The sequence below is a fragment of the Otolemur garnettii genome, unplaced genomic scaffold, assembly GCF_000181295.1.
Source record: "Otolemur garnettii isolate 467f Iridium unplaced genomic scaffold, OtoGar3 scaffold00148, whole genome shotgun sequence".
Taxonomy (NCBI): Eukaryota; Metazoa; Chordata; class Mammalia; order Primates; family Galagidae; genus Otolemur; species Otolemur garnettii.
Window position 1 is genome coordinate 4,354,063 of NW_003852543.1, and position 12,809 is coordinate 4,366,871.

The 12,809-nt window shown below is 42.2% G+C and overlaps 1 protein-coding gene across 2 annotated transcripts in view; it reads right to left on the reverse strand.

The window, feature by feature from the left end:
- TMEM131 (transmembrane protein 131) overlaps positions 1–12,809 on the reverse strand; it is a 226,413-nt gene that overhangs the window by 15,291 nt on the left and 198,313 nt on the right. For both annotated transcript variants that reach the window (XM_003799287.3, XM_023518803.1), the window contains 2 exons: positions 3,522–3,697; positions 176–303 (listed from right to left, as the gene is read on the reverse strand). In XM_003799287.3, the coding sequence (XP_003799335.1) occupies positions 176–303; positions 3,522–3,697 (304 nt within the window). The remainder of the gene's footprint in view (positions 1–175; positions 304–3,521; positions 3,698–12,809) is intronic.

The following is a 12,809-nucleotide window of genomic DNA, read 5'->3' on the forward strand; positions in this document are numbered from 1 at the left end:
CAGAAGCATGTGGCTGTCTCTAACTCAGTGACAGTGACCATTAGGCATTAGAAAAAACTCAAGAGAAATGTGGCTGGGACCTAACTTTCACTATAAACACTCCCATCCCCCCAAATCAAGCAACCAACAACTTCTTCGATGTACCTGTTTCTCTATATTCATTTATTTTTCTTACCTGGGTTTCACATCTGTAGGGATTTCTTTCTTAACATTTAGGAGTTTTTTGCTTTTTTGCTTCATTTGAGACATTTCATTTTCATGTTTTTCAGGCATGGCTTGTTTTCCCTTTTGCTTTTCTGCATCCTACAAAACAAGTATACTTAATTGCTGAGAAGGAATAATAAAAATAACTGCAATTAGTCCCATTTAAAGATACAGACACAAATCCAAATATTTAATAGCTATACACATCATATAAGTAAAAATAACAAACTTCTTTCTTTAAATCTATCTTTATTGAGGTTCTGTCCACTTTTTAGCCTCCTTTAATTTATTGAAGTTATATCCTGGTGAGTTGGAGTTCTGAAGAATATCAATTTAATGTAAACTCGTACCTCACTGGGCTGGGTGGTGGCAGTAGCAAATTGGTATCTCTTATTTATGAGTATTAAGGAGTAAAAGTTTTTAATAAGAAAAGTTGAACAAAAACTACAATGTAAAGTTAAACAAATCCAGCCAGTGCAAAAAATCCAGAGCAAAATCCTGAGCAAAAAATTCTAGGGCAAGAAGGAGGAGCAAGCAGCACTGGGTGTGATCACATCCATCCCTCCACTGTGGCTGGCAGTAGTGTTATGGCTGGTTTAATGTAACAACTATTCACCACTAACAGGAGGGCCTTAGTTATTCATTCACTTACTCAGCAGATATTTATTAGTCGTCTACTTGGCACCAGGCAATGAGGTGACTAAGGCGGCCTAGTATCTTTTCTCAAGGACTGTGAAATCTCACAGAAGAGAGACACATATGACATTTAAAGATGAGTATGGACCTTTGCTTAGAAACGTTGCTGGCTGTGACTGGAGCACAGAAGAGCTGTTTTGCCTGGCTCAACTGTGGATGAAGAAGGCCACAACCAAGTGGTGTCCTAAATCCATGCTATTCCAGTGGCTCACCAACTGCTATTTCTGGTCCCTGACCAGAACCTGCCCTATGCATTTTTACAATAATTTGACACTGTCGCAGCATCCAAGCATGAGATCAGCAGACAACCTGTCTCCTGTACAGGGTACATGTCCACTCAAGTATTGCTGAACTCACCTGGGAGCTGCACATGGTATGCTGCGTACTAAGAGCAACCTGGTTCTGCACCATAGACAGTCTGTTCCAGATGCACTGGGGCCAATGGGGGACAGACAGGGAAGGTCACAGTCTGTAGGGGACAGCTGTGGGTGTAGGGAGGAGCTACAAGCATGTGATGAAATTAGTGTCTACCCACCAGCTTTACACTTTATGGTTATTAATGTGGCCTGGATTTGAATAGGTCACACCAGGTCAACCTATTTTACTGTCAAGAGTAAATAACCAAAGCTAGAGCTAAATAAAACATCTCCCGGTTCACGTATCTTTTGAAACTATTTTGATTTGTTCATGAAGTATTTCCTTTGAGCTGTTTGAGGACAAGGACATGGCTTTTTTGTCCACTGTTGCTGCCCAAACACCTAGCACAAGGCCTAGCACTTGGGTGCTCAATACTTATGTATTGACTGAATGGGTAGAAAAGAGCTAGAAAAGACATAAGAGAAAATGACCTGTCAAATTTGTAATTAGGTTGGAAGAAAATACAACAGATCACACAAATACGTACAAACTGAGATCAGTCGCCATGAAGTGAAAGCACATGACCTCTAAGCAAGAGTGCAGAATAGGAGGACTAACAACTGCTCAGAGGGGAAGAGGTAAACAGGCATGCAGGCCTCATGGAGGATGTGAGTCCTGAGCTGCGTTTGTAAGGGAGGAGGTGGGAGAAACAGGAGGGATACAGAATGAGGCCAGTGGGGACACGCAGAGCACTGGTGCAGAAGAAGGGAGGACGACATGCAGGAGGGAGCAGGAGGCAGCTAGGCAGGCAGGAAAGAAGTGAGGGGAAGTGAATAACATAAAACCTGTGCTGAAAGTGTCTTCCTTTTTTTTTGAGACAGAGTCTCAAGCTGTCACCCTGGGTAGAGTGCCATGGCATCACACTCACAGCAACCTCCAACTCCTGGGCTCAAGCGAGTCTCCTGCCTCAGCCTTCCAAGTAGCTGGGACCACAGGCGCCTGCCACAATGCCTGGCTATTTTTTGGTTGCAGCCATCATTGTTGTTTGGTGGGCCTGGGCTGGATTTGAACCCGTCATCTTAGGTGTACGTGGCTGGTGCCTTAGCCACTTGAGCTACAGGTGCCGAGCCTGAAAGTGCCTTCCAAATGCTTATTTGTAGAATTTAAACTGCTGGGATCCTACTCAAAGACCAGGAAAGGGCTTTCTGCTTCTCTGGAGTAACTTGTTCAAACAGATAGAGAGTATAGAACTCCAGTATTAGCTGTGAGTTGGACTAAGGGCGGGTAGAGCACCACACCAACTCAGAGGGACTGTGAAGGGGAAGGCAAGTGATGTGCAAAGTTAGTTATATATAAATTTTATTTAAAAAATTAAAGCATGTAGATATGACAACAATCCTATTTTTAAGACATGATTCTTCCGGTCATTAGACTAAAACTGAAAAAGGAATTAATTCTGGTCTACAACATCAAAAGTTATATCAAGATCATTTTAAATGTGAAATATATTTACCTAAAAATGAAAATGCCAGCATAGAATTATACCCTCCCTTTCCTGCATACCATTTTTAACTTACTCTTGGGTACATTTTCAATAGTAACTCTACCCTCTATCTTTTAAGGCCCACAATGGACCATGAATTTTGCAATACTATTCCTGACACATTTAATAACTACCCTGTGAGTTGAGGACTCAGGTGGGTGAGGCAGCTTTCTCAAAGTGCTTAAGTGTCCTGGGCTGGGATGAGTTTCCAGGTGACTATGGAAGCCAGAGTCTTTCCCTGGGTCACATTACTTGCCCAGGACAGTCACTCTATCTGCTTGGGGAGGAAGTTGCTACCAAAGTCCTGCTTCCAGCAGGTACCAGCAGTGATATGATGGGAAAAACCCAACATAATTAAAATGGTACAGTTTCTTTTTACTCTCTTGGGATACTCAAAATTTGCATAGGTAGAATACTTACTATTCTAGACAATTCCCTAACTTTTAAGCAGTGTTTCCAAGTTTGAACTATTTTATTAATGTGCTTCCAAATGTTCTTCCCTGGAGGAAATGAGGTCATTCATCCCCAGAGCTGTGACAGTTTCTGCAGGGGAATGACTCTTTGGGCATTCCAGGGCATAATAATAAATCCTTAGAAGGTATGTATGTTAAATGTAAAACATAATTCTGTACTAAAATCAGAATCTATGACATAGAAGTTCTTGTGCTCCACAGGAGACATCTCTTTCCACTTGGTTGTATTTCATAAGAGTACCTCCTACCTCCTTGAGGAGTGGTTCTGTGTCAGGGTTGGAGGTCTCTGTGGTGGTGGAGGAGCTGTCATCATCAGCCAAAGAGTCTTTCAACTCATCTTCCTGTGGCTTTCCCTTTCCCTTCTTCTCCTTTTCCTCTTGCTTCTTAGGTGGTTTCACCTTTCGTTGAAGAGGTTTTCCTTTCCCTGAGGATGAAAAATTAAAGTAACTCCTGATTTTTAAATAGCTTAGAAAATAAAGCCATTATCATTGAATACTGTTAAGTATCAAAATCAAAAACTCATCATAAATTTTTTCTGGAAGAGACTGGATGTTTTTCGGACTAATAAAGGTTTCCTTATTTATTCTGTAATTAAAGCTCTCTAAATCATATTTGACTTTGTGATGAGAATATTTTTTAAAATAACCTTTATTGAGGCATAGTTAATGGATAACGGAATGCACTCGTTTCAAGTGTATGGTTCAATGAGTTTGGACAAACTCAGCAGTTCTGACAAATCTGCGTGTCTGAGAATGCTTTTGTACTCCCCAAAAGGTAATGGAGCTTTGAAGAGTCACAGAAGTAAAACCCAGAGATCCTTTAAAATCTGTTGGGAGATGAAGGCTGATACTGAGATAAAAGATGAGCTGCCCATGGGCATCACTTGAAGGGCACTGAGAGCCCCAGAGTGCAGCCATGATGGCTGGGTCCAAATCTTGGCTCTTGCCCAAATAGCTGCATGATACTGGCCTCTCATCTGCATGATGGGAAGAAAAGCCCTGACAGGGTGTAGTGAGGAATTATATAAGGTCCTGAGAATAGTTGACTGGCACACACATACTATGTAATGTTATATTTACATGAACAGAGAGTAAAATGGAGCTATAGAATGGGATTTATTTAAAAACAACCTGGATGCTACAGAAGCAAATGAACCCTAACCCATGACATATTTCCCAGGTAGTGCTCTGCATGCTGGAAACAGAGCAGTAAGTGACAACACAATCCTTGCCCTACAAGAGCTGACACTGTAGCAGGACTAGACAGAGGTTATTGAAAGACCCAGATCTCAGTACCTCAGAAGGCACCTGTGAAACTACCTGGGGAGGTGGGTGAAAGCTGGACAAGTCATACTTTAACCCATTCTGCACGTCATCACTTCTAATACATCTTTTTGATAACTGACTTACCACACTATTGATTGGCAATTTTGTACAGAAACTATCTATGTTACCAGGTAACTTGTGACCGGTCAGCAATGTGTTAACATAACTTAATTAAAACCCTGATGTTTTATGCTTTATTCTGAAGCATGCCACTGTTAATGGGTACTAGAGACTCAAAACTTGGCACAGGGTCAACAAACTATAGCCCACAGCCCGAATCTGGCCTGTAAGCCATTTTGCAAAGCATGTGAGCTGAGAATGATTTTTACATTTTTCAGTGGTTGAAAGGAATAACAAAGAAGAATAAGCAACAGTTTGGGGATCAACAAAGCCTCAAACATTTTTTAGCTGGCCCTTTACAGAAAAAGTTTGCTGAGCTTGATCTAGAAAAAGTATAAATAAACCTCTGACTGATTTCCAGAAATGTTACCTTATACTTCATAGCAATTCTTGGGTATTAAGTCTCAAAAATTGAGAAGGCACATACTTCAAATTTTCCCACATGATCATGATTAGTACCCCACACAATGGATTTCTCACCTGCAATCATATGCTTTTATCATGCTTAGGTTCACTGGGTAAGAGGCAGTAAATCTATATAAATTACTCATGTTTAGAACATAAAACTTCTATAATAAATAGAAAATGGTTAAAGTCTTTTTAAAGTAAATTCAAATAATGGAGAAAAATACTTAACCAATAGTTCAGCTGAAAACTTAGGTAATGAAAGGTTATTTCATAAAAGAATAGTTTACACTTTTAACCTCCAAATCCTCATCTCTTATTAACTTAATATGCCACACTTGTGTTTCTGTTCTTAGAATCTTAACAAATGTGATTTTGAAAAGGCAACTGTCAAAACCAGTGACCTCCATTATTCCTCATCTTATATGACCTTCTCTGTTCTACTGGACACTGCATAATGTGCCTCCCACCCCCACTGGGCCCCGACATGATCAACTTCTGACAACATTCTTGCTGGTGTTCCCTAGTGATCTGCCCTGGGAACATCATCTTTTTTCCCTTTATATTCTCCCTGGGGTCTCATTTTAATTGAACATAAGCAATTCAAACCTAAAATATCCAAAAATAAACACCCAACATCTTCCAGGTTCTCAATCTATAATAATGGTTCTTGACCAGACATAATTTAGAATAACGAGGGAGAATTAAAAGAATATTGCCATCTAGGCTTGCCCCTGAGAGATTCTGATTTAACAGCTTCAGATGGGACCCAGGGATTGTACTGTATGTCTGAGAATTACTTGGTCCACACAATCAACATCAGCCCAATCACCCAGCTACTTGAGTGCCAGGTATGATTTCTTTTGCTGCTCAGATTTCCAAGTTAAAATGTTGGGGGGCAAGGAGGAAGCAGACTTTCCAGAGAGAAGGGATTGATAACCTGACTGGTTAGACTGGCCCGCACCTAACCATCGGCATTGTCTCCATGAGGCTGCCTCCCTCTTGTCTGCTGTGGAGTGAGTCAATAAGCTGAATTTCAGGGCAAGCTTGTTTCCAAAGGTAAGACTGGGCTAAGGGAAAGCAGAGATGCTCTAAAACCCTGTGCAAAGTCAGTGGTTCCCAGTGTTTTCCCTGACCTACAGAATCAGCATCATCAGGAAACTTGTTAGAAATGCAAATTCTGTGTCCCATTCATTCCAGACTTATAGGCAACCTGTTTTAACAAGCTCTCCAAGCGACTATAATGTATGGTCAATTTAACAATCCCTGGCTTAGGCGGAAATTCTATCCAGGCTTATCAGAGACCGGTGTTGGGGGCACTAAAGGCACGCACCCTACTGGGATACTGAAGTGCCACATTCCTTATTTCTCCTGACTGCTGCATGTATATACTCCCTAAGCATCTCAGGAAGATAGATACTTGTCATTGAGAGCAGAATTTGAGAAAGAAATTATCTAAACAATGCAATTTAACCATTAATCAGCCAAATAAATAGATTAGACCTCTAAAATCTGTAATTTCAGCTTGGTGCCCGGAGCACAGTGGTTATGGCGCTGGCCACATGCACCAAGGCTGGTGGATCAAACTGGGCCTGGGCCGGCTAAACAACAATGACAACGGCAACAAAAAAATAGCTGGGCATTGTGGCAAGTGCCTGTAGTCCCAGCTACTTGGAAGGCTGAGGCAAGAGAATCACTCAAGCCCAAGAGTTTGAGGTTGCTGTGAACTGTGATGCCACGGCACTGAAGACGACATAGTGAGGGACTGTCTCAAAAAAAAAAAAAAAAGAAATGAAAATCTATAATTTCTTTCTCACCTGAGCTTCCTGAGTTCAGGACTTAAACATCTGTTGCCTGGCCTCCTGCAATGGTCCAGTCTTTCTTGCTAAGCATTTCTTCCTGTCTCACTTTGCCTTCTATATTGTCAATAGCATTGATTTCCTATTGAAACACTTTTAAAATTTAAAAAGTGATTCTCCTATCCCTCATTTTCTGTAGGATAAACTTCAAATTCCCTCACAGCGTGGTCTTCTCTCTCCAGTCTGCCCCTGGCTCTTTTGTAAGCTCTACCCTTGTCCTATCACAGATCACTGTTTCTTGAGCCCAAACCACAGGTTCAGACTACTAGGCTGCTGCCAAGATACACGAGAGAGTGGAGGATTGGAAGTGAGAAGTGAGAATCGAGAAGGATCCCTTTTCTCCACATCTTTGTCCTCGCTTACCTTTCAAAAACAGTGTTTTTTTTTTTGGCTAGAGTGCCAATACATCAGCCTAGCTCACAGCAACCTCAAACTCTTGGGCTCAAAAAATCCCCCTGCTTCAGCCTCCTGAGTAGCTGAGACTACAGGCACCTGCCACAATGCCCAGCTAATTTCTCTATTTTCAGGAGAGACAGGGTTTCACCTTGCTCAGGCTGGTCTTGAACTTCTGAACTCAGCCACCCAGAGTGCAGTGCTAGAACATTTTTATGGCTAATACTTGGATATATTATGCATTTATGGGGTACAATGTGATAATTTAATATGTTTACACTGTGGTCATTTGTCTTTTGATAACACGTGTGAGGAGACACAGAAGTACACAGAGACTGCTGCAGACATGACTAGAATAGTGCACTAAGGAGACTGTTACGTGGTTGGCCAGTGCTCTTTTCCGACAGGCTCTCTTCCTCCAGTCTTTCTGTCTTGACTCCAGCGTGTCCCTATATCCCCTGCCCCCCACACAACGTTGGTCATTCTCATTCACGTGGCTACCTGGCAAGGCAAACCTGGGATGCTGTCTGAAACCCCATTCATCTTTCCTGCCATCTGGCATCTCCAAATATATAAGTTCTACCAGGAAGCTTCAGATGTGGAGGGAAACAAGAGGCCTCACTTGGGTTCCTGGCATAAGCTGCTTTCTCTACCTATGTTCTATCTCAGGCAGGTGTGAAGAGGTTATGGAGTACTTGGCTGATGATCAAGCGAAGTGGCACTTTCTTGCTCACTGAGCTGCTGTGGCAGGAAACCTGAGAGGGCAGAGGTGCTTTGAAAGCAGGTACCACACAACTCGCTTCACACTAACATCTGGTAAGCATTCATCGAGATTCAAATGGCTGGTACTAAACAATGCCATCTAACTTGGAGAAGGGATACTTTTGGCAGATACTTTTTGAGATAATAGGTTGCAGCATCCTCAAAATCAGATGTCTAGTTGGTAGCTTTATGCCTATCGTGGATGAAACTTCCTTGTTTTAAAGCCTAATTAACTGTATTTTTCCTAAGTGGATTCAAAACTTTTTTTCTTTTTTTAGAGACAGGGTCTCACTCTGTGGCCTGGGCTAGAGTGCAAATGGCACAATTATAGCTCACTGCAGCCTCAAACTCCTAGGCTCACGTGATCCTCCTGACTTGGTCTCCTGAGTATCATACACTATAGGCATATGCCACCACAGCAGCTCAATTTTCATTTTTTTGTAGGGACAGGTTCTCACTATGTTGCCCTGGCTGGTTTCAAACTCTTGGCCTCAAGCAATCCTTTTGCTTGGCCTCCTAAATTGCTAAGATTACAGATGTGAGCTGATGTGCCCAGCTCAAAACTCTTTGCTGACAACAACATTTGTCCCTACCTGCAGGGCTAACCCTAGTGTGCATAAGAACATTTTGGCTGCTAAAATGTTTGCAACAGGGGATCAGCCACTGTCTATGGGTCTAGCACCTTTAACAGACTGGGGTGAGGTAAGAGAATCACTTGAGCCTAGGAATTCAAGTGAGCTATGATGAGGCCACTGCACTCCAACCTGGGTAACACAGCAAGAATCTGTCTCCAAAAAACCCTCGAAAACCAAAAATCAGAGACCGACTATATTTACCCAAGGTCACTATAAATGCTGCTTGGGGATGAGGCTGAGTGTATATCTAAGAGGCATGATATGGATGAGTTATGATTTAATGTTACGGTGTCAGGTTCTAAATAGGGCCAACATAATGCATCTATGTGAAGAACATCCCCATATTCTCTTCAGAGACAGTGTTCATTACATTGGTCAGTGTCCTCAGATTCAAGCAGAAATTTGATGATAGCAAAGTCTTTTTTTTTTCCAGATGAATTCCTATGCTTCCTTTTTCTATGTGAGGACTGTATAACATCTTCCTTTGGCCATAGGTGCCAAGAAATTTGCAGCTCAATTAAACACTTAATGGTAACAACTAACTTTACTACAGGTTTCTGCTGAGAAAGCCTATTCATTGACTTTTATTCACTGTTTCATGTATGCTTTAATAATTTAAACTACATCTAATCTGTTTTAAAAGTAAGCAAGGTACAAATTATAAATATACTTAGTATGTCCTTCTCTTTCACTTTTGGTCTTTATTAAGTACTATAAAAATGTACTTGTAGTTGCTAGTCTGAGCTAGTTGCTCTGGTTGTCTCTCATTTTAAATAATTTCATTTCATCTAGTTTCCATTCAAAATGCTACTTCAGAGAAGTTTCAACTCATTTACAAATAGAACTTAATATGCTGAAGTTTTTTGGTGCCACAACCTATGCTGAAGGTTAGTTGTTTTATGAATTGTGCGGTAGGCACACTGCATACCTTTTTAAAATTCTGACTTCCCTAACACATGTGGTACCCCGAGTGTTGTGTGAGAGAACGTGGACCTCACCTCTTGCACTGTGGCCTTGCTGGAGCCAATGAGCTTTACTCCTATTACTGTCATGCTTCCTTTTCAGACCTCAGGTCCCAATCATTCCTCATTTTCACCACTCCTGCAATTTGACTTGTTGGCTATCCTAGCCCGTGACACATCGACAGTCTGTCTGTGAGAGTCCTTCTGGCAAAAAGTCCTCCTCTACCCTGCTAATTCCAAACGGTCTAGCATATGCATCTAGCACCCCTATGACATTCCCACCCCTGAGTCCTTTTGCTGTCCCTGTCCTGCAGAGCTCCGGTACTATCTTACTCTACCTACCCAGGCTTCACCCTTGGGCTGCATAATTTGATGGAGAAAAGAACACAAATGTGAGGTAGTGCCACGGTGACCCTCAGCTGGGTCCCCAGTGTTGTGTGGTCTCACATTTCATCAGCTCCCAGTCTACATTTTCTGCTATTCCCAAAAAGCTACTCCCAGACAGCTGAAAACCTGACTGTTCCAAACTTGTCTATTTTCTGTTTCTACCCTATCATTTCCCCCTTTGGTCTCAGCAGTCAACTGTAACTTTAGTTCAAATAAAAATGTACCTAAAACCTGCATGCTGCTTTTCATTTCTATCAACTCACCTGAATCCACACACCTGTGGCATAAACATCCCTTCTTTTATAATCTACTGAACTGGGTTTCATCCCATTCTCCCTTCTGGGGCCTTGGTTTTACCAACTATCTCCTCACATTCATTTTCTTCTCTCTGCCCCTCTATTTTTTTTTTTTTTTTTTAGGAGACTGCCTGGTATAGGAGTCAGAATCACAGACCCAAGCTTGGCCACTGTTATCTGCCCAATACAACCTTTCTTAGACTTCACTTCCTTACTGGAAAAACAGGGTAACAGCAATGCTAATCACCAGGGTGCATGAAACACTGCAGCTCTGTCTGGAATATTAGTTTAGTGTGGATCCATACCACTGCTCTCAGCTCTACTGGCTTTTTGACCTTGGCCAGTTGACATTTTTTTTTTCTTTCTTTTTTTTTAAGAGGAGTCTCAATTTGTTGCCCTTAGTAGAGTGCTGTGGTGTCAAAGCTCACAGCAACCTCCAGCTCCTGGGCTTAGGTGATTCTCTTGCCTCAGCCTCCTGAGCAGCTGGGACTACAGGTGCCCACCACAATGCCTGGCTATTTTTGTTGCAATTTGGCTGGGGCTGGGTTCAAACCTGGCACCCTTGGTATACGGGGTCGGTGCCCTACTCACTGAGCCACAGGCACTGCCTGGCCAGTTGACATTTTCAAACACCATGCTCCCATTTGTTATTCTTTTTTTCATCAAAAATATTACCATACGATATGTGCATACATTTTTCCTTGTTAAAAAAGAAAGGACATGGAGAACACAGGTTAAAGAGCTAATACCCTCAATTAATTAGTGGCCACTGTTAACAATTTAACATATAAATTACTCTCCAAGCCAGTGACCTGGGCTCTAGTCCTATCACTTCACAGAAACTGTCTTTGCCAAGGTCACAAATAATACTCTACCTGCCAGGCTCCGTGGATCATGGTTCGGCATGTGCTTCATCCAGTCTTACTGTAATATGCTAACCACAACTTCTACCTGCTTTTTGTCATGCTTCTGCTGGCCGCCTCCTTGCCAGTCTTGCCCTCAGGATTCTGTCTTTAGTTCTCTGCTTGTCCTATTTCTCACCTTCAAGACTAAGTTCCAAGCAGATACTCCTGCTGGGATGTTCCACAGCCACCTTCAACTCAGCAGGCTAAAGACGGTATGTATCATTTCCTGCCCTAATAATAATCACAGCAGCAGCTACACTCCACCATGTAGGTAGTAACTATTTGTTTCATTTTAGAGATAACAAGTGCAGGATCAGAGGATTAATTTTCTCCAAAGTCACACAGTTATTAGCAAGCAACAGTGACATGATTTGATGTGCACTTGCCTAATAGTAAAGCCTAGTCTCACGATGCCACATCTGTCTCTCCATACCCTCCATGAAGCTGCCCATCACTGTCAAAGCCAGAAAAGAAAAAGGATGCAGATGCCTTCATTTCTCCAGTTAAGGCAGATACTGAGAACTAACTGTACTAGGCTCAGAGCTTTCTTGGGTTTTAATCCTCCAGACAGCAATGGCCTCTGTCCAATCCACAAGGTTTAAGTGCTACAGGCAGGAGAAACCACACAAGTAAGGAGTCTAATGATCATCCAGCTATGAGCTGGTCAGGGCAACTGAGAACATGAAACATTTTCTGGGTACCATCTTTCACCAGCAACAGTAACTGGAGGGACAACCAGAGAATGCCTGGATGACCTGCAAGTCCAACCAGAGCAGGCAAGATCCAGGGAGATCATCACATTATTTACATAGAGGTTATTCTGAATAGCTTCCAAAAATCAGAACTTATATAAACTAATTACGAGCAAACACTTTTGTTTGAAATACCAGGAGAAAAAAGAGAATGAGTGGCTTTTAAAGGAGAGAATATTTATATTTAGTGTAAAGCTGGTGACTTTCTGCAGGAGTGTAGGGATAAGCTTTTGAGAGATCAGAGAGATTCTGCCCAGCTAAGAGCCTGTAGTTTCAGGACATGCTACTACTGAGATCCATGCCCACCAGGGCATGATCTAATCCTGAGATCAATGCCAAACTTTTAAAGTTCACTTTAAAGACTCATTTTCTGTATGTGTGCTACACTTCAATAAAAACATTTATTGAGGCTTGGCGCCTATGGCTCAAACGGCTAAGGCGCCAGCCACATACACCTGAGCTGGTGGGTTCAAATCCAGCCCAGGTGTGCCAAAACAACGATGACTGCAACCAAAAAACAGCCAGGTGTTGTGGCAGGTGCCTGTAGTCCCAGCTACTTGGGAGGCAGAGGCAGGAGAATAGCTTGAGCCCAGGAGTTGGCGGTTGCTGTGAGCTGTGATGCCATGGCACTCTACCCAGGGTGACAGCTTGAGGCTGTCTCAAAAAAAAAAAAAAAATGAAGACAAAAAAATCAGATTCTGGCTTCTTCTTTCTTTTTAAACGGCAGTGGTGGGG